This window comes from Coregonus clupeaformis, chromosome 39 (assembly GCF_020615455.1).
Source record: "Coregonus clupeaformis isolate EN_2021a chromosome 39, ASM2061545v1, whole genome shotgun sequence".
In the NCBI taxonomy this organism is placed as follows: Eukaryota; Metazoa; Chordata; class Actinopteri; order Salmoniformes; family Salmonidae; genus Coregonus; species Coregonus clupeaformis.
The window spans coordinates 107588-129774 of NC_059230.1; the positions used below are offsets into that span (position 1 = coordinate 107588).

At 42.3% G+C, this 22187-nt stretch overlaps 1 protein-coding gene across 4 annotated transcripts in view; it reads right to left on the minus strand.

Annotated features, from left to right (window-relative positions):
- The window catches only part of LOC121554634 (glycogen synthase kinase-3 beta), a 33883-nt gene extending 23420 nt beyond the window's left edge, over positions 1–10463 (minus strand). For all 4 annotated transcript variants that reach the window (XM_045211830.1, XM_045211828.1, XM_045211829.1 and 1 more), the window contains exon 1: positions 9539–10463. In XM_045211830.1, the coding sequence (XP_045067765.1) occupies positions 9539–9626 (88 nt within the window). In that variant the 5' untranslated portion in view covers positions 9627–10463. The remainder of the gene's footprint in view (positions 1–9538) is intronic.
- Positions 10464–22187: the final 11724 nt, after the last annotated feature.

Below are 22187 nucleotides of genomic sequence, written 5' to 3' on the forward strand. Positions count from 1 at the left end.
TGCCGATTAGGATGGTGATCACTGAAGTTAGAGATCATGACAATCAGAGATTACAGATTTGATGACCTTTTTCATTATCCTAATGCGTTTGACAGTGTCTAAAGTCAATGACTATTGTTTACCCTCAAAATGTCAAAAGAGAAACCCGACACCAGGGAGTAGGCCGCAACACCTCTCCCTGTGGTAAATCCTCCAACACTACCCATGCCTTGGTCTGAAAGGAGACAGGGCAAAGCACATTAGAGCAAAAGGCCCTTAATGACCGCTGCATCACGCCCTGGGCAGCTGTGCAATAATCCTCTAGTCACACACTGGAGCGTCTATCCATTGGCTGCTCTCTCTCTCAGCTTAGCACTGCATGAAGAGATTGGGTCTGACAGACTGGCCAATTGGATTCCTACCATAGAAATGCAATTACTAGAACAGACATTCCTATTCAAGTCCTGTTCTGCGATGGGTTGGCCTGGCCGATGGCCATATTGACTGTACACGCAAGTGTTCCAGTCAAATTGCCCTGGTCTGAAGGGTCTCTGTCCCTTCGAGTAATTCTATTTCTATGGACCTGCCCCTGACAGTCTATCCATCCACTTTAGCCAGTCAGTCGTCACCACCACCTGACTACTGTGCAGTATGTCACTGCGACAGCTGAGAGCCAGCAGTCAGACTAGGCTAGCCTACAGATCACATGATCTGATCATTAGTTCAAAGGCCTACTGACCGCCCAACCCTCCCTTCATTCCTACGGGGGACTGACTGACTGGCCTTATAATACCAGGAGAAGGGACATCCCCTAACACAGACAGCTTCCCATTTCCTTAGAGGAAATTAGCCCTAGTATGAGGAATGATTTAAGGTCAGGGCTAGGATGTGGTCAGCCCCACAGAACACATGGAAATAATTGACCAGATATAGCTTTGTACCATATCTGATCAAAGGGTTTAGTATTATTGCTCTGTCAACAGGTTTACACCCCTTGTTGTGGGACACCCTTAAGGCTTAGATCGGAAAGGCTTAGTTTAGACTGCCTCAAGTCCAGAGAAAAATATTACCTCTTGCTGAACAGACTGAGATACTGCCTGGCTGACAGTCAGCGTTACAGGACTGTCTCAAACAGTGTCACAGGATATATTTTGCCATATTATGTTGATAACTTCAGATTAATATTATCCCCCATGAATTATCATGGGGATTAATATTGAGATAATAATATTACTATGTCTAAAAATTGTTATGTCACCGATACACTTTCCATGGAATGCCCAACGTTCTGCTGTGACCTACACGTGAAAGCCTGGCATCTTATAACTTTTAATTAGACATTTTTCAGAGTTGTGTAATGGAAAGGTCATGCGAAACCTCTTGGATTGCAGAAATCATGTACTGTGTTCCTGGTAGTACTGAGTTCGGAGCACAGATACCTACATTTACCTCCCACATTCCAGAGCCTGGCTGGTGGTGAGCCATTTCCCCTCCCTACAGGGGCCAGAGGATCGGCCCACGTCAACAACTACATCAAAGCCTTTCATTTCCTTCTGTACACTGACTCACACTATCATCATCATCCCATCACACTGGCTACCCTTATCAACACTGAGTCAATACGCTACCCAGACGCACATTATCAACACTGAGTCGATACGCTAACCAGACGCACATTATCAACACTGAGTCGATACGCTACCCAGGCGCACATTATCAACACTGAGTCGATACCGCTACCCAGATGTACATTATCAAATGTACGCAGGGAGGGATGCAAGCAGAGAACCATTCACAGAGAGTTGCAGCCGGCGCAAACAAGCGGACGCAGACAACACATGATGCTCTTCGGTTGGAAACGATAGAGATCTGGTTTCAGAGACACAGCTGCCATGTGGTCACTCAGTTCTCGAAAACATGCTTCGCAATCAAAACGGTCTTCCTCCTCACACAAACACAGGGTTGGGGAGTGAATTATTACATGTAATCTGACTACAAAACAACAAACTAATCAGTTACGTTACCAGCAAAAATATTGTAATCAGATTACAGACACTTTTGAAAAACTAGATGATTACTTCTTGGATTACTTTTACATTCAGAAAGGATGTTTGCGAAAAATACATTATGGCACCTTTGTTTTCTCAATGACATTCAATTCAGCTTTAAAACAAGGCCCAAGTCAGAGACCACTATGATGACACAACAAATATGTTTGATAGATCCTTTTTGTCTTCTTCTAATGCCTGATGGAAAGTAATCCAAAAGTAACCAGTGATCAGATTACATTACCGAGTTTGAGTAATCCAAAAGTTACGTTACTGTTTACAACTGTGGACATGTAACTAGTAACTAACATTACATTTAGAAAGTAACCTACCCAACCCTGCACACACACATTGACTACAGTATAGATTGCGTTTTAAGAATCTTTATAAGGGCAGGGGATAAAAGCTAAATACTTTTTTTGTTCTTGGCCAGCTGCTTTGGAAACTCCTCAGAGGGGGCAGGATGCAGAGCGAGTAACTAAGCAAGCGAGTCTCAAGTTGTTCTAGGTTTGCAGCTGCATCATGTTGCTGCTAATACCAGTTCTTCAGATCTGGGGTCGCGTTCCCAGCCGCCACGTTCAGCAGACAGACTGAGACCAATGCGTTCACACAGACAGACAGAGGGATGCAATTATGATTGGAGCGCAGGCCTGCAGGGCCACAGCTGGGCCTGAGCACTATACAGTTAGCTGTTATATTACAAGGGGCTACCTTCGGTACACAGCAGGGCAGTGCACTGGGGAGAAGGTGAAGCCCAGAGTGGGGGGTGGGGGGGGGCTCCATCGCACACGACAGCTCATCCACTGGAAAATGTGTCACTTCAAAGAGGCGAGAGGATGAATGCAATGACTGTTTGATTTGCTTGAGCAATCCTGTAAAGGTATGGCTTGTGTTTTTGTGTCTTAGCCCAATACTGCCAGAAGCTGGTGTGTGTGAAGAGAACTGAAACAAGTTGGTGATACTACTGTAGGCGTGGGTGTGTGAGTGTTTAACGTTGCCCTCCAGCATGTGTTTGATTAGGGCCTCTGGATCAAGGGCTGTTCCTTGGACAGCCAGGTGAGCAGTGACGAGGAGCCTGATACCTGCTCAGCACTTTGCTATGTGACGAGTCAGTGCAGAGCCTGTGACAGCACAGGCACATTTCCCACCCACCCTATCTCTGACACACACGAGCTAGGCTGTGAACAACCTTCTTCATACAGAGCCACCTTTTTTTAACCAGAGGGTATTGCTATTATCATCCAATTCCCTAAGCTTTTTCAGTTTACCGGTGAGAGATGGGTGGAACCAGCCTTTTCTTGCCCTCATTCAGAATGTTGATGAGCAATACTCATAAGCTATCAGACAGAAATTCATAGAAATTATGAATTTCAGCTTTTTTATACGAGAATGTATCAACACATTGGCATCCTTCTCCAACACAAACCATACCCAGGTGAGGATGTACCTAATGCTGCTTGGTTTGTAGGTTGCCATGGTGCTTCTGCCACGGTGAGTCAGCAGGTGATTCCCTCTGATAAGGTGCGGTTTAGCACAACGGGGAGGGAAAGAGCACCCGTACCACTAAGTATAGTGTTATAAGGGGAGGATGCTTCACTGTTGCTACATACACACATTCAGCCCAGACTACTGCCCTGTAGGTGAGGCCAATCCCTTGAAATAAACAGAGATATACCCCATAAACTGAGACCAAGGGCTTAACACCTGTGGGATGTAATGCAGTAACTGCTCCCCCCAAAATTCCAAAACCCTTTTCTTTGACATTGTGTAATGTAGGGGTGTAACGATTCGTTTTAACAACGATTCGATTTGTATCACGATTCGTGGTTGTCGATACGATTCAAGGACGATATTGGTTCATTTAGAACGATACGATCCGAAACGATTCAGTGACTTGAAATCGATTCAGTAACCTTTTAGCCAAAAATTCAACCAGTGTGACTGAAATAAATACCTGGATACTGGACAGTGCAGGTGAAGTTTCCTAGATTCCTGTTTCTTGTAAGGACCGCAATGGTGGCTTGATAATTTCTCGCTCGTCGGCTTCTCCTCTGTCGTCCGCCATGCTATGTTTTGTTGTCTTGGCGCCTTTGCGCTGCTGCTGGCGCGATGACGTCACGGATAGGCAGACTGAATCGAGTAATGTTTAAAGCCTTTATCATTAAAAGTGCTAAGAAAAAACATCCATATAAAGTCTGACGTGCTTAAATCCAATGGGTTATTTCCTAGTATCGATACAATCGATTTATTACATTTTAAAACGATGTTAGATCGATATATGTTGTCCAAAAGGCCAACTCGCCGAGCACAGATCGATGTAGTTGGATCATAGGAATATAAATCGATACATCGATGTAGTAGATGGATCGTTACACCCCTAGTGTAATGTGTATATTCCGCCAATAAGGACCCCGATATATTTGCGGTTCCCAGCTGGGTTAATCCCAAAGGCCACGGGAGAAGCCCTGACGCCGGAGCAGCAGTAGCTCGGCAACAGGAAGGATACAGGACACCAGAGGAGACGCACGACCCCGTGACAGTCAGGCCGTAGTAAGCCTGCTGAGAATAAACGGCGAACGTGAAACCTACTTTTCATTCAAAGGAGAGTAAGTCAGTGCGAAAAAAAAGGCCAATTCAACGAGCCAGACAGCTAGCGACAGTCTTGAAGGATTTGCTGAGATCTCATGTCTGGCTCCAATTTTCTCCCCTTAGAGTTACTAACATGCTGACTAGACCGGGCACACCCGTGCGTCCGCATGTTGATTTTGTCCAACCACACCAGACGCGATCAGGACGCGCAGGTTGAAATATCAAAACCACCTGTATTAATTTGGGGCAGGTCGAAATGCATGAAACATTCATGGCCATTTAGCTAGCTAGCTTGCTGTTGCTAGCTAATTTGTCCTGGGATATAAACATTGGATTGTTATTTTACCTGAAATGCACAAGGTCCTCTACTCCGACAATTAATCCACAGATAAAAGGGTATACCTAGTTAGTTTCTAGTAATCTCTCCTCCTTCAGTCTTCTTCTTCTGACTTTATATGGCGATTGGCAACCAACTTTAAGGTGCATTACCACCACCAACTCGACTGGAGTGTGGACCTCAGTTCAGCTTTCAATCACCCACGTGGGTATATGGTCCTAAAAACCAATGAGGAGATGGGAGAGGCGGGATTTGCAGCGCATCAAGCGTAAAAAATATAACCAAGTTCTATTTTAGCGCCTGGCTACACAGACGCTTGTTTACGAACGCAAGCAGTTTGGATGAAATGATTGAATAACATTTATGTGTACATGTATTTTGTTATGCGAGCGGTGTGGTCAGCATGTAAGAGTAGATCAAGGGCAGCTGAAATGGAATTACATAACGGCACGTCTCTTCTTTATGAGTATCTCACACTGCGTTATGCTGTTAGCATAGCCAAGACCACATGGAAGAATGAGACAAATTAAGAGCTTTTGATGATAACATCTGGGCGTAAATAATATACGATGACTTGAACAAACCATAAAAAAGGCTATTTTTGAAAATGTGGTGGACTTTGGTCTTCTCATATGATCCGAGGAGATGAGGACTTTAAACTTACATTTCCCTTCAGTAGACTCCCAAGTCAATTAGGGTTCTTTATCAACTGTTTTAACTGCATCACCAAGGCTGCGTTTACACAGGCAGCCCAATTCTGATTTTTTTTACACTAATTGGTCTTTTGACCAATCACATCAGGTCTTTTCACAGCTCTTTTTCAGAGCTGATCTGATTGGTCAAAAGACAAATGAGTGAAAAAAAGATCAGAATTGTGCTGCCTGTGTAAACACAGCCCAAGGCATGTTAACAGACCTTCATTACCATGGTTATGTTCAGTAGGACACACCATAGCAAACAAATGAAAATTTGCATTTCTAATTGGACAGGTCCAGGAAGTTCCTCCAGCTTTAGGGAAGGGTAAACCTAGTCAGTTGCACAACTGAATGCATTCAACCCAAAATGTGTCTTCTGCATTTAACCCAACCCCTCTGAATCAGAGAGGTGCGGGGGGCTGCCTTAACCGACGTCCACGGCGCCCGGGGAGCAGTTGTTGTTCGGGGTTAACTGCCTTGCACAAGGGCAGAATGGCTACTGGCCCAACGCTCTTAACCGCTAGGCTACCTGCCGCCAAGATTAGGGTTTACTCCGTTTTCAACCGTTTGGTGCCTACTGAACGTTTCCCTTGCCTTGGAAATGATGGAGAATGTGTCTAATTAACAGTCTTCTGATCAATGCCGCCACCTCACCCACCCCCATATCACCCAGTCATTCGTCCATTCTCACATACTCAGCCTTCACATCATCCTTCTCCTCCTCTTCCCAGCTGGACATTACATCTGACACTTTCTTCTCCAGATCCCTATTTCCATTTCCTCCTTAGTCCATGTTTCCTTTTCTGCAGTGGCTAGTACACAATAGATTATGTAATACACCACTGGGGGCAAAGCCTTCTCCGAATACAAATGAGGGCTAAAAAGGTCATCTTATGGTGAGCTATTTCCCAACATCTTTGTCCAGGTTACTTAATTTGTACATCAGCAAGCAAGCAAGCAAACACCAAGACCTAGCTAAGTCTGGGCTCGACATTAACGCTTGTCCTATTGTCCGGGACAAGTAAAACAAATTAGTGGACAAGAAGAATATAGATTTAAGTTGTCCGAATGGACAAGTAAAAAAACTATAAATCGCACAAAAATCACAATATCACACAATTACTCAGATCAGAATAATATTCAAATCTATTTTTCATATTACAAAAGCCTACATGTCAAAGTGTAGGTGATATGCATATCGGCTACAGTCTCATGTCCAAACCGATGCTGATATGAGGAAAGCGCCAGAAAATGTGGTCAAAGTTTAATGAGACTTTTAATTACATAAATATAGGTTAAATACCAGTCATGTTTGACAAATATAATGAAGGATAATTAACATTAATGTCTAAAGGCTTGACTCTGTCGACATACTCGAGGCACGGTTGGTTCAGATCAAATGGTCACAAGACCGGAGAGTGAAGGACAGTGCCTGTTGCACACCGCACATCATTCACCTTGAATCTGAGCGGGGGCGGTCAGCATTTTGAAACTATTTAACCATAAACGTAATTGTTTAACACCTGAACGTTTTATGTCATTTTATGAAGCATATCTTACCTTGTGACAAAGTAGCCTAGCTTAGCCAAAATACAACCACAGAAATGTTGAGGGAATTATTTTATAAACACTTAATATGCCATTGAAACCACCATTTATCTCATGTTCTATTGGTTTTCAAATCTATTTTATTTTATTGTCCAGCAGCCAAAAGGTATGATCCAAGTCATATTAGTAACCCATGCTAGTTGATGCATCTTTAGATCTCCCCTCTTTCTTAATTTCTAAAGGATATTTATCTCTGTCACATGAAACCACTCGTGCGTGCGGTATGCTTTTGAGACAGTGTTTTTCCGCTTATTGCATTTTGGAACCTGGCCTACAGCCAGGTGCGCATTTTTGAACGTATAAATGAATAAATAAATATTTATCAACATTTTAAGCTAAACGGTCTGACCTGCTGCATCAGCCTCATTGCTGTGCAGTGGTTGTATGAATTTTGGATCCGTCATCCCAGAACTGTCCCACAGTCTGTTTTGAACTGTCCCTTAATTTCAAGACATAAGTATTTGGTTGTAATTGTAATGTTGCAATATTTTATAGGCTACCAAGGGTGGCCAACCATCCTCCAGGAGAGCCTTAAAGAGGCAGTGTTGCATTTTGAGACAGGCTTGAATATGCACAAAAAAAAGCAAATAGGCAGAGTGTAGCCTACTTTTTTGTCTGATTCTCTATGGTAAAAAAGATAGTAATGTATTTTATTTTGTAAAGTGGACAAGTACTTTGAGCTTTAGGACAAGTAAAAAATAAAATAAAAGTCCTACTTCTCCAAAATGTGGCTAAAAAGTTCATGTCAAGCCCTGTAAGTCTACACTGATGTGTGAGAAAAGAGCATAGCCCACTGTCATCTTATGTGCACACATAAACAGGATGACTCTCCAAAGATGGTAACTTGGTTTTGGCCTATTTTTAATGTCATTAAGTCGAAGTGTTGAAACTAGACAGTTATCCGCTCTCCAAGGGTTGACCAGGCTTTTCAGTAGACAGACATTTTAAAAAACACTAGTAGGTCAGGAGGACTGACTGTGTGGAGTCATATGACCAACCATGGATACCTTCAGAAACGTAGGCAGACACCAGATTCTGCGGACCAATCAGAAAGTCCCGGTGCTGCCCCCATTGCCTGGGGTTCGCTGATGCTGCACGGCAGAGCATTGGCCAGCAGCACTCCATCCGCTGAGCAACTCGTCAATTATTGAGCTGAACAAAGTGCTGATGAGCTGTGTGACCTGGCTGGCTGGCTGTGTGAAGCTCCAACAGTAGTAGACTGAACTTCCCTAATTTACCAGATGTTGAAGCTTTATTAGAAGTAGACCTATGAAGCCAAAGCATCCAATATAGAGATAATTTAGTAAAAGGCTGATGCTCCTATGTGCCAGTTATTCTTTTGATGAACTAAGCAATCTCATATTGGCATTAGATTTGAGTATAATGACATGGAGCTACAATGGAATCCTATGGAAAAGTTAAGCAGCGTTTTAGGTTTTTATCCCACTTTGACAAACCCTTTGTCAAAGACCAATGGTCAGACACCGTGGGTCACAACTGACCCAACAGTCTAGCAAAACCGACCTGCTCTTTAAGTCCACTGATCTGGATACATTCTGCAGCCCTGAGGCTTCATCTAACCAGCCATGTCTGACCTACCCCTGCTCGATACCCGAGAGTGCTCGATCAACACTACCCGTGGAGCTGCATGCTGGGATATGAGAGGAGCGGACATGACAGTGTTCCTCTATCCATGCCCTATCAGCTCTTTCACCAATCCATTATTTCAGTGGTCCCAAAAACCGAGGGGTCCATAGATGGTCAAATCTCTAGAGTCTAGTAGGGATGGCTTAAATGCAGTGATCACCAGAGGCATTTTGAGTAGCTTACACATGGAGCACTACAAGCAAAGTTACTGGTTGATAATAATAATCATCAGTGATCATTTGGAAAGCTCCAATGGTATCTTACCACCCATTTACATTTTGTATGATCACGTTTCTCAATAATCCCAGACATATGCTAATAACATAATGTAAAATACCAGACAGTGGCTCTAAGTGCACTGGTTGGGTCTTAGTGACAACGGTTAACTAAGCAAAAGACTTGGACAGTGAATGGGAGAGTACTGTCTGAAAATATGGGGTTATTCTATGTATGGACCCATTTGGCATTTCAGTATTAAATGTGCATTTTAATGAGTTAGGCTAGGCCTAGTCCACTCAGATAAATATTTACCCTTGTATCATAATAACAGCAGCAGAGTATTATGACAGAAAAGCACATAGAAAATGTCAGAAAATGTTTTGTAAGCTAGCGTTTAGCTCTATGGTCATACTTACTGCTGACTTTCATACTGCCAAATGCTGAGGGCTGCGGCAGTGCCTTGCAGCTCTCTGCAAAGGAGGTGGTTCTGGGCCGACCCGACATATTCCAATCCAAGATATCCCTGCTTCGTCTTCAGTCGAATCGTACTTTTCCCAGTTCTATTAGTCTTTGACTGTCCTCTGTAGAATGCTTTTTAAAAATAAATTTGAAAAGAAAATTGGTAGCTAATTCCACGATAGAGGTCTGCTTCTTCCTATATCGTTCTAGCACGAGCTAGCCAGCCAGCTAGCTAGCAAACCAATTTCGAACTGGTCAGCTGTGTCAGGTCTCGAGCTGTCGTCCAGCCACATTCAGCAAGAATCTGTCATTTATTTTATTTTGTATGTTCTTTTCACTTACCTAGGCTAACGTTATAAAGGCATTCTATAAAATAACGGCCTGAGCCAGGTGTCTCATGAATTGGGCCTCTCAAAGTTGCCAGTACATAAAAAAACACAGCCGTAAACTGGAATAGGCTACCTACACTGGCATGAACGACAAGTCTGCTTACGTTTAATGATTCTCCAAAAAAAACAATATCAGGTCCAATAGCTAATCCTCATATTCTTATATTGAGACTAAAGGATCCGACAGCACCAGCCATGGCGGCTCCCAGTCTCAGACCGACCAACATTCAAATCGGACGAAATGAACAAAATTCCCGATTTCAGGCCGAAAGAAACGCACGGACGTTTCTTTGACAACTTCGCCCCCATAAACACGGAAGTAATTGTCGATAGTCCTTGCTGGCTGACGGCGACGTGAAAGACTATCCCAAATGTATTTTTTTGTTCAAAATAGTCATGATATAGCTCTACTAAATGTGAAATTCTCTTTTGATTCCTTCTTTCTCTGTCTGCTATTTCTCTTTGTCAGACTACGACCAATACAACGCAAATTACTTAAACTATTGAGTGGGTGACTCTCTTTGACGGTTTCCACTAGATAGCACAGCCACAAAGTCAAAGTGCCTATATCGTAAAGATTCAAGAAAAGAAAACATAGCTTTTTTTGGTCTTCATTTAAGGCTATGGTTAGGCATATGGTTAGCTGTGAGGTTTGGATTAAAAACAAATGTTAAGAAGATACATTTTAGAAGTGGGCGGGGTTTGTGACTTTGTGGATGTGGTAACTAGTGACGACCCTCTTCGACGGCCTCTACGCAAATCTTAAACTACGGGAATCTCGAATTGTGCACGCGCAGGCAGACGCGAGGATGTCACGTCGACCAATCCAAAGCGAATCCATATGAAATTTGGGTAGAGACCGCAAGCCCAATGAGCGCGTTGATGTCGATAGCCTACTGCCGCTATTGTCAAGAAAAAGAAAAGGTATTTCGACATAACCACAGAGTTTATAATGGTGCAGTAGAGTGTATTCATGGATGCCAAGGAAAGCCAGGCGTCGCCAAATATTTGACAAATAAAACAATTTAAACATTCTCTTTCGTCTCTCTCTCAATAATTTTCCGTCAATTCGCAAGTGTCACCGGAAAAAAGCATCCAAGCGAGGGAAACAGCGCCCCTCTGTCTAAGTATGTGTAGCCTATGTATCTGATGCTGTCTGGACCAAAATACTATGTTACCGCCGTAGCATCTGATTGATTGATGCCAGCAAGCGTTTGGCCTCCTTTGATTAAATAATTAGCCAATCAGCGTTGAGCTGAGCTCAACTGTGGGTTGTTCTGGTGCAGCAAAACGCCCCCCAAGGGAGGCTTGGTTTTACACCAATAAGTGTACATTTCCTAAACATTTGATGGAGATGGGGAGTTGGGCTTAATTCTCTGTACAGGCCAATGATTATGACGGCAATTCTGATCTAACCATTAATTAATATGTTGTGCCACTGGCCTGAGACGATTAAAGTTCAATATGTAGCTTAGTAGGCTTATTTTTTTATTTATTTCACCTTTATTTAACCAGGTAAGCCAGTTGAGAACAAGTTCTCATTTACAACTGCGACCTGGCCAAGATAAAGCAAAGCAGTGCGATAAAAACAACAACACAGAGTTACATATGGGGTAAAAAAAACATAAGGTCATAAAATACAACAGAATATATATATACAGTGTGTGCAAATGTAGCAAGTTATGGAGGCTCACGTTAACTAGTTAGCTAATTTAGCAGGTTCATTGTTGCCCATGCAAGGAAGTTAGGCTAGCAAGCATTTTTAGCTAGGTAGCCTATGACAACAAAAACTTAAAGTGTACTGTATGACAGAGCCAAATACCATTTTGCCAACATGAAAGAGGAGGATAGCATTTGGCGTTCAACTAGTCTATAAGGAGGATAGCATTGGCGTTCAACTAGTCTATAAATAGGGTGAGTCAAAAAAAAAAAGTTTTTACTTGCACAAACACAGACATAAATCAGTACCATGGACAGCGGCATGATAATTAGCTAAGTTGATTGGACCTGTCATTCAGGGCAGGTGGGGCAGAGATTGGCTCAGTGTTCTGTCACTCATGGGGACACTACGTCACAGCAAAATCTAGGGGTAGAGCTCGATAAATTCAAGCCCCTTGGGTGCTTCCATAGACTTACATTAGAAGTGCCCATCCAAGAAGGCTCAAGGTCATTGGCCACGTTATATCGACAGTAGCTTTGATTGGATTGATCATGTCAACATCATACTTTCATAATCTTAGCTAGCAAGCTAGCAGTCATCATCATGAATCATCCTTTTCAATCCTTGTCATATGAAGATAAATAATGTTATATAAATGATAGATAAAACATATCGGTACTCATTGGCCATTGAACATAAACATTACACAACAAGTTGGAAATCGCAAATTCAACAATGAGTGGTTTGGAAGAAATCAGTGGCTAACTGCATGCATTGCAAAGCAATCACTAGCCTGCTATTCAGTGGAGTGGGTGTGTGGTCCAAGTCTGGGTTTAAGGGTCTCTTTTCAAATCAAATCAAATGTTATTGATCACACACATGTTTAGCAGATGTTATTGCGGGTGTAGCGGAAATGGTTGTGTTTCTAGCTCTAACAGTGCAGTAATATCTAACAATTCACAATACACACAAATCTAAAAGTAAAATAATGGAATTAAGAAATATATAAATATTTGGACGAGCAATGTCGGAGAGGCATAGACTAAAATACAGTAGAATAGAATACAGTATATACATATGAGATGAGTAAAGTGAAAATATGTGAACATTATTAAAGTGACTGGTGTTCCATTATTAAAGTGGCCAGTGATTTCAAGTCTATGTATATAGGGCAGCAGCCTCTAAGGTGCAGGGTTACGTAACCGGATGGAAGCCGCCTAGTGATGGCTATTTAACATTCTGATGACCTTGAGATAGAAGCTGTTTTTCAGTCTCTTGGTCCCTGCTTTGATGCACCTGTACTGACCTCGCCTTCTGGATGATAGCGGGGTGAACAGGCAGTGGCTCACATGGTTGTTGTCCTTGATTATCTTTTTGGCCTTCCTGTGACATCGGGTGCTGTAGGTGTCCTGGAGGGCAGGTAGTTTGCCCCCGGTGATGCGTTGGGCAGACCGCACCACCCTCTGGAGAGCCCTGCGGTTGCGGGCTGTGCAGTTGCCGTACCAGGCGGTGATACAGCCCAACAGGATGCTCTCAATTGTGCATCTGTAAAGGTTTGTGAGGGTTTTAGGTGCCAAGACACATTTCTTCAGCCTCCTGAGATTGAAGAGGCGCTGTTGCGCCTTCTTCACCACACTGTCTGTGTGGGTGGACCATTTCAGTGATGTGTACGCCGAGGAACTTGAAGCTTTCCACCTTCTCCACTGCGGTCCCGTCGATGTGGATAGGGATCGCTGTTTCCTGAAGTCCACGATCATCTCCTTTGTTTTGTTGACGTTGAGTGAGAGGTTATTTTCCTGGCACCACACTCCCAGGGCCCTCACCTCCTCCCTGTAGGCTGTCTCGTAATTGTTGGTAATCAGGCCTACTATTGTTGTGTCGTCTGCAAACTTGATGATTGAGTTGGAGGCGTGCGTGGCCACGCAGTCATGGGTGAACAGGGAGTACAGGAGGGGGCTGAGAACACACCCTTGTGGGGCCCCTGTGTTGAGGATCAGCGAAGTGGAGGTGTTGTTTCCTACCTTCACCACTTGGGGGTGGCCCGTCAGGACGTCCAGGACCCAGTTGCACAGGGCAGGGTTCAGACCCAGGGCCCCGAGCTTAATGATGAGCTTGGGTGGTACTATGGTGTTGAATGCTGAGCTATAGTCAATGAACAGCATTCTTACCAAGCTTAAAGGGATAAACATTCAACATTGGCCATGCTGTCAATCCAGCATGATTTCTGCCGCGCTCAAAACAACTGGAAACTCAGAACTGGGAAATCTCAGACATCAGTGAGTTCAAGACAACTGGGAACTCGGGAAAAAAAATTAGCTCATCCAACTCGGGGAATTGCAAGAGCTCCGACCTGAAGATCATTGACGTCATCGTGATTCAACCTTGTTTTTTTCTCAGTTCCCAATTGTCTTGAAAGCACCATAAATCCAGAGAATGCCAGACTTTGATGAACAATTTTATGACATAATTTGCAGAAGAACGACTGCTGTGCCACCTTCCTGTTCAAGTGAGCACAGCACAACAAGGTGAGTCCAAAATGTATTTTATGCTGCTGCATAAATGATGTAATAATATGCCAGGGAGATATGTATACTGTAGCTAAGAAAGTTATACAAAGTGTATGTTGTGTAGTAAGCAGTTAGTAGCCCATGTGCCTCACCCTAATAATTTGGTATATTTTCCCCTCTTCATTTTGCCTACTGTTCTGACTTGGTGGTGCACATGTAGCCTATAACCTGTTTTAGAGAAATGTAATCATCTAATATTGTAAGAACTTTCATTGTCTGCTTATATGCCCCCTTTATTTATCCTACATTTCTGACTTGGTGTACAGGGAGAATACTGTAAGAACGGCCCATGTTCTGAATTCTGTCGCTGTACATTTCAAAAGTGCTGAACAAATAGTTATATTGACCACTTCTGTCCTAGCTCGCTCATTAATGTCTTAATCGAAATTACGGATTGCCTCTTCTCCGTTCGTCGTTCCCTTATGCTATAGCTTGTACATCTCAATTGTCATTAGAAACCACATTTGTTTAAGCAAGTCAGCCATATCAGCTATACTACCGGTCAAAAGTTTTAGAACACCTACTCATTCAAGGGTTTTTCTTTATTTTTACTATTTTCTAGATTGTAGAATAATAGTGAAGACATCAAAAATATGAAATAACACATATGGAATCATGTAGTAACCAAAAAAGTGTTAAACAAATCAAAATATATTTTATATTTAAGATTCTTCAAATAGCCACCCTTTGCCTTGATGACAGCTTTGCACACTCTTGGCATTCTCTCAACCAGCTTCATGAGGTAGTCACCTGGAATGCATTTCAATTAACAGATGTGCCTTCTTAAAAGTTAATTTGTGGAATTTATTTCCTTCTTAATGCGTTTGAGCCAATCAGTTGTGTTGTGACAAGGTAGGGGGGGTATACAGAAGATAGCCCTATTTGGTAAAAGACCAAGTCTATATTATGGCAAGGACAGCTCAAATAAGCAAAGAGAAATGACAGTCCATCAATACTTTAAGACATGAAGGTCAGTCAATACGGAACATTTCAAGAACTTTGAAAGTTTCTTCAAGTGCAGTCGCAAAAACCATCAAGTGCTATGATGAAACTGGCTCTCATGAGGACCTCCACAGGAATGGAAGACCCAGAGTTACCTCTGCTGCAGAGGATAAGTTCATTAGTTACCAGCCTCAGAAATTGCAGCCAAAAATAAATGCTTGGGCCAAGAAACAATGGACATTTGTCCAAATTGGAGATTTTTGGTTCCAACCGCCGTGTCTTTGTGAGACGCGTTGTGGGTGAACGGATGATCTCTGCATGTGTATTTTCCACCGTAAAGCATGGAGGGGAGGTGTTATGGTGAGGGGGTGCTTTGCTGGTGATTTATTTAGAATTCAAGACATACTTAAACAGCATGGCTACCACAGCATTCTGCAGTGATACGCCATCCCATCTGGTTTGGGCTTAGTGGGACTATCATTTGTTGTTCAACAGGACAATAACCCAACACACCTCCAGGCGGTGTAAGGGCTATTTTACCAAGAAGGAGAGTGATAGAGTGCTGCATCAGATGACCTGGCCTCCACTATCCCCCGACCTCAACCCAATTGAGATGGTTTGGGATGAGTCAGACCGCAGAGTGAAGGAAAAGCAGCCAACAAGTGCTCAGCATATGTGGGAACTCCTTCAAGACTGTTGGAAAAGCATTCCAGATGAAGCTGGTTGAGAGAATGCCAAGCGTGGGCAAAGCTGTCATCAAGGCAAAGGGTGGCTATTTGAAGAATCTCAAATATAAATTATATTTTGATTTGTTTAACACTTTTTTGGTTACTACATGATTCCATATGTGTTATTTCATAGTTTTGATGTCTTCACTATTATTCTACAATGTAGAAAATAGTAAAAATTAAGAAAAACCCTTGAGTTAGTAGGTGTACAGTTGTTGTAAAGTCGGAAGTTTACATACACTTAGGTTGGAGTCATTAAAACTTGTTTTTCAACCACTCCACAAATGTATTGTTAACAAACTATAGTTTTGGCAAGTCAGTTAGGATATCTTTCTTTGTGCATGACACAAGTAATATTTCCAACAATTGTTTACAGACAGATTATTTCACTTATAATTCACTGTATCACAATTCCAATAGGTCAGAAGTTTACATACACTAAGTTGACTGTGCCTTTAAACAGCTTGGAAAATTCCAGAAAATGATGTCATGGCTTTAGAAGCTTCTGATAGGCTAATTGACATCATTTGAGTCAATTGGAGGTGTACCTGTGGATGTATTTCAAGGCCTACCTTCAAACTCAGTGCCTCTTTGCTTGACATCATGGGAAGCTTGTGGAAGGCTACCCGAAATGTTTGACCCAAGTTAAACAATTGAAAGGCAACACTACGAAATACTAATTGAGTGTATGTAAACTTCTGACCCACTGGGAATGTGATGAAAGAAATAAAAGCTGAAATAAATCATTCTCTCTACTATTATTCTGACATTTCACATTCTTAAAATAAAGTGGTGATCCTAACTGACCTAAGATAGGGATTTTCTACTAGGATTAAATGTCAGGAATTGTGAAAAACTGAGTTTAAATGTATTTGGCTAAGGTGTATGTAAACTTCCGACTTCAACTGTATGTTTTTTTTTAAAGGCAGTAAATGAGGCTGAATGAACTGTTTCGCTGCCAGACAAGGCTCTGCTGATAACCAGGTGTAGTGGTGGTAAGGATTCACTCCATGGTGCTGAAAAGAAAGCTCTCAGTTTGTGGGCACCGTTTGTCACCGTTATAGTGGCAATGAATGTATTGCTTAGTGTTATCTAGTCGCTTCGTTGGCATGCATCTAAAAACATATATATTTTGTCCCACCAAGATTTACATCCACCGGATTGGATTTACATTTTTTTTTATCTTTAAGTTTGTTTTCAGTGTATTAAACTAAGCATATATGGCCTTATTGATTTGATGATGTTTAAGTTAAAATGGTGCTGGAATAGCGGAGGCAGTGCTCCTGTTGTCTTTTTGCTGACTTGTGGTAACTCCGTGGTTCTAAATCAGTAGTTGTTTAGTAAATATTTACTTTGTGGACTTCACCGGACAGATGTTGCTCTCCGGTTTTGGGATGAAGCAAATGCATGTGTGTAGTTGAATTTATTCCACCACTGTGTGACTGTTGTATTTTTGTTGTCACAGGCTTATTGTATATCACGGTGGCGTATGAACGAATGGGTTATAGAGCAAACAACGCAATTATCACAACATATGGCTTTTTTACTGGCTTGATTTGGCTTCCTCAGTGATTTTACCCACACACCGCTACTGTAACAGTGCAACCAGGTAGGCTACATGAAGGATGTAGACATGAAGGATGATGCTACACCAGCCGGACTGCACTAGTGGAATAATGTTGCTGTACTACATAATTCTTTAAATATGTAAACCTTGTAGTCTGAAAGATAATCCAGAAGTAAACTGTGTTGTTTATTTCCCTCACCCTGTTTTATTAATTCATCCGTTCATTGTCCATTCTGGTGTGAGTAGACCCTTAATTACTTTAGGTAGGCTTAGTATCCTTATGAGTAACAGGCAGGCTTATGGGTTTCCTCATAGCATCTTCTTCAAGGATGACAGATGCGGGACACATTAAAGTTTAATGGAAAATCTTAACGGAGAGAAATGTTCTTATCGTTATGCTACGGATTATAATGGCATGTGGCACAGGCTAGACCATTTATGGTGGCATTCTTGACACATCGGGACTTGGACAACAGGATCATTTAAATTAGAAAAAGAATCAACAGTAGCCTTAGATTTAGATGCATGACTTTATTTAGTTATCCAATGTTTAATAGGCCCAATGAAAACTGGGACTGGGATTCCTGCTGAGTCATATTGTCGAGCCAGGGCAGCAACGAGTTCCATAAATCATGTTCCATCAAAATGTCTAAATGCCAGGAGGATCTCCAGACCCAACCGGGAGTACCTCAAAATCCACAGAGCCTAAGAAAATCATGGGTGGGAACCTGCTTTTAAGTGGTGCTGATTAGGCCTACTCTATATTTGAACTTGGGAGGACTGCTTTTAAACCAAATAAGTAAATATATTGCTGCAGTAAAGTCAGGCCTGCTAGGTCTACTCATTATAATGTTGAAGTGTTTTTAGTCCATTTACAGAGAGCTGCTGAAGCGTAGCCCACTGGGCACAGACATCAATTCAACGTCTATTCCACGTTGGTTCAACATAATTTCATTGAAATGACGTGGAAACAAATTGATTCAACCAGTGGGAGGTGTTTTTCAGTGAAACAACTAGACAGGCCTTGGCATTCATGCAGTGTCAGGACCTGAGGAATACTGTCCCAGCATGCCATGCTGACTCTTTATGAGGCTGTTCAATACAGTCAAATCTATAATTGCTACAATCCTTTCTCCTGCAAGGTCTGTGTGCTCCTCTCATTCCTCTTTCCCTTCGTCTGAGTGTATCTTGTCAGAGAATATTAATTATGTAATTTGGGAAACTCATAACAAAGCACCGTAACGACAGGTTCTTTTCACAGAGTTGCACAGCTAATTTACCATTGATTCATGCACAAGGACAAGAACAAGAATAAGTGCTCGTTGCAATACGAAAAACCTCCTCTTCTTACAGCCCACAAGAAGATCAAACCATTGACAGTAAAGGGGTCTGGATCTAACAACACATGTGGGCTCTCCCTAACCGAGTCTGTGGTACCTACATGTTTCAAGCAGACCACCATAGTCCCTGTGCCCAAGAAAGTGAAGGTAGCCTGCCTAAATGACTACCGCCCCCGTTCACCCACGACTGTGTGGCCAGGCAACACTATCATTAAGTTTGCTGACAACACAATGGTGAGACCGACAATGAGGAGACAGCCTATAGGGAGGAGGTCAGAGACCTGGTAGTGTGGTGCCAGGACAATAACCTCTCCCTCAACGTGAGCAAGACAAAGTAGATAATCGTGGACTACAGGAAAAGGAGGGCTGAACATTCCACCATTCACATCGACAGGGCTGTAGTGGAGCGGGTCGAGAGTTTCAAGTTCTTTGGTGTCCACATCACCAACAAACTATCATGGTCCAAACACACCAAGAAAGTCGTGAAGAGGGCACGACAACGCCTTTTCCCCCTCAGGAGACTGAAAAGATTTGGCATGGTTGTAAGGGCTGGTGTGAGGTGTGACCCAGGTGCCGTGCAGGATAGACAGTAGGCAGAGATGGTGAAACAAGGATCTTTACTGGTGGTCCCAAAACCAGGATACAAAATAACGGACTTGTCACGATAAAATAAAGGAGGAGCAAATTGGTCTCCAAAAAGGCTGACAGCAAACATAGGAAATACTAACTACGACTGAAAACAACAATGAAACAGGGAGAACACTTCTCAAGTACCTGTACATACGTCTCGCGATCAGACACTGATTAGTACTGTTTGGCATCGAGAAACTAGCAGAGAAAACAGAGCAAGGGAACACAGGGAAGTGAGGGCACAAATACACAGGTGAACAGGTAGACACAGGTGACACCAATAGGATAATAATTAGTCCAGACTGTGAGTGAGGAGGGCCTAAAGTTGTCGGAGGATGACACCTAGTGGGTCGCTCTCCGAACTGCGACCCCCTCCTGTAACACATGGGTCCCCAGATCTTTACAAAGTTCTACAGCTGCACCATCGAGAGCATCCTGACCGGTTGCATCACCTCGTGGTATAGCAACTGCTCGACATCCAACCGTAAGGCACTACAGAGGGTAGTGTGTACAGCCTAGTACATCACTGGGGCCAAGCTTCTTGCCATCCAGGACCTATATACTAGGCGGCGTCAGAGGAAGGGCCAAAAAAATGTCTAAAGACTCCAGTCACCCAAGTCATAGACTGTTCTCTCTGCTACCGCACGGCAAGTGGTACCAGAGCGCCAAGTCTAGGTCCAAAAGGCCCCTTAACAGCTTCTACCCCCAAGCCATAAGACTGCTGAACAACTAATCAAATGGCCACCCGGACTATTTACATTGACACCCCACACTGAGCTAAGCACAAGTTCATTAGCAACATCATCTAACACTTACCCATGTAATTAAATACATTTCTGAAATAATGCCCCTAACGATGTGGTTACATCCACTTTGAAGCAAGTTTAGTTCTTACTGTGCTGTAGTACATATTAAAGGAGCGGTTTACTTTTTTTAACCAAATCTTTTAACCATGTTTTTTGCGATTTCACTTGGTTTTGAGAAACGTACCCCACCAGCAGTAGACTTCCTCATTGCTCATTCTGCAGTATGGGGGCCATGGATAAACATCAACAAAGGCTCCAAAAACACCCAAATACTTCCTTTTAGAAACGGCAAAGCTCTCAGTATAGTGATGCAGGTCTTTAGATGTTGTACACAGTAAAAATAAAGTACTACTTAAGTCGTTTTTTGGGGTATCTGTACATTACTTTACTATTTATATTTTACTTTTCCTCCACTACATTCCTAAAGAAAATATGTACTTTTTACCCCCATACATCTTCCCTGACACCAAAAAGTGCTCGTTACATTTTGAATGCTTAGACAGGACAGCAGTATGGTCCAATTCACACACCTATCAATATAACGCGTTGTAATTCCTACTACCTCTGATCTGGCGGACTCACTAAACACAAATACTGCATTTGTAAATTATGTCTGAGAGTTGGAGTGTGCCCCTGTCTGTCCGTAAAGATAAAAAAGAAAATCATGCTGTCTGGTTTGCTTAATGTAAGGAATTTGATGTATAGCATTTACCTTTTCATTTTGAAGTATGACAATTGAGTACTTTTTTCCACCACTGTACTTAAGTACATTTAAAACCAGATACTATTAGACTTTTACGCAAGTAGTATTTTACTGGGTGACTTTTACTTTTACTTGAGTAATTTTTTATTAAGGTACAGTATCTTTACTTTTACTCAATAATGACAATTGAGTACTTTTTCCACCACTGGTTTTACACATGAAGTTTCAAATGCCACGTGTAACATGTCCCACCCACTGTAGTCAGCACGTTCCCATATCTGCAGTTCTGCACGTTCGTAGTGCTGTCTTATCTATAGAAACTCATAGATAATGGAGAGAAGATTATCTCAGGTATCTTCATGAGCCATACCATCTTCAACTATCTTCCCACGCAGCTGCCTCCCAGTTGAACACTACTGAAATATAAGTGCCCAGGTAGATGTACTGTACTTCAGCCAAGACACAAATGTGACTGTATTGCTATGGAATGCATAATTGAAGCAATTCAACTCCATAATGAGATAACACTTTCCTGATATCAGAATTCTACAGTTCCAGGAATTGATTAACATTAATGGTGAGAGCCTTCCATGGGTAGTTTACAAAAGATCTCACAATAATTATCCATTATATCCAAATTACAATAGAAATCCTATACAATTGTCTTTGGACTTCCCTTTGCCAACTAAGCCTTCTGTCCTCACCCCTTGAAATTAGAAGACATGGGGAATTATTTCACTCACCTCTAAGTATATCTCAAAAGAGATGTGTCATCATACCACTGGCACTGCCACTTCAGTTCTGAAGGGGTGAAGAGTGCAAGCCAGGCACAGACAAATGGGGATTTTTTGCGAGAGCATTCAGAGCAATCTCTTTATCTGCAGGATGACTTTACCACCCAATCAAGAGCTGTTTAAGAGCACGTAAAAGGGATGGCCATGGTATAAGATTAGGAATGCTTAAACTTTTGTTGCTATCTTACATGTTCATCAACAATATGGAAGACAAAATCACTTTTGTATGTGACGGTTCTGAAATAGGTTATATCCATGTAGGTGCAAAATCCCTTCAAAGGGGTTGGCCTGAGAGGTTTAACGCAACCCGGACACAGACATAGAATAAAATGGGACAACACAATATCATGAAATATTACACTTTATTATGAATGAAAGTACATCATGCTAAATTCTTCACATTTGAATGATTATTGCCACAGGTATGAACAGCATTATCTTATGTATCCAGTTAACAGAACAGTACTCATATCAATGATA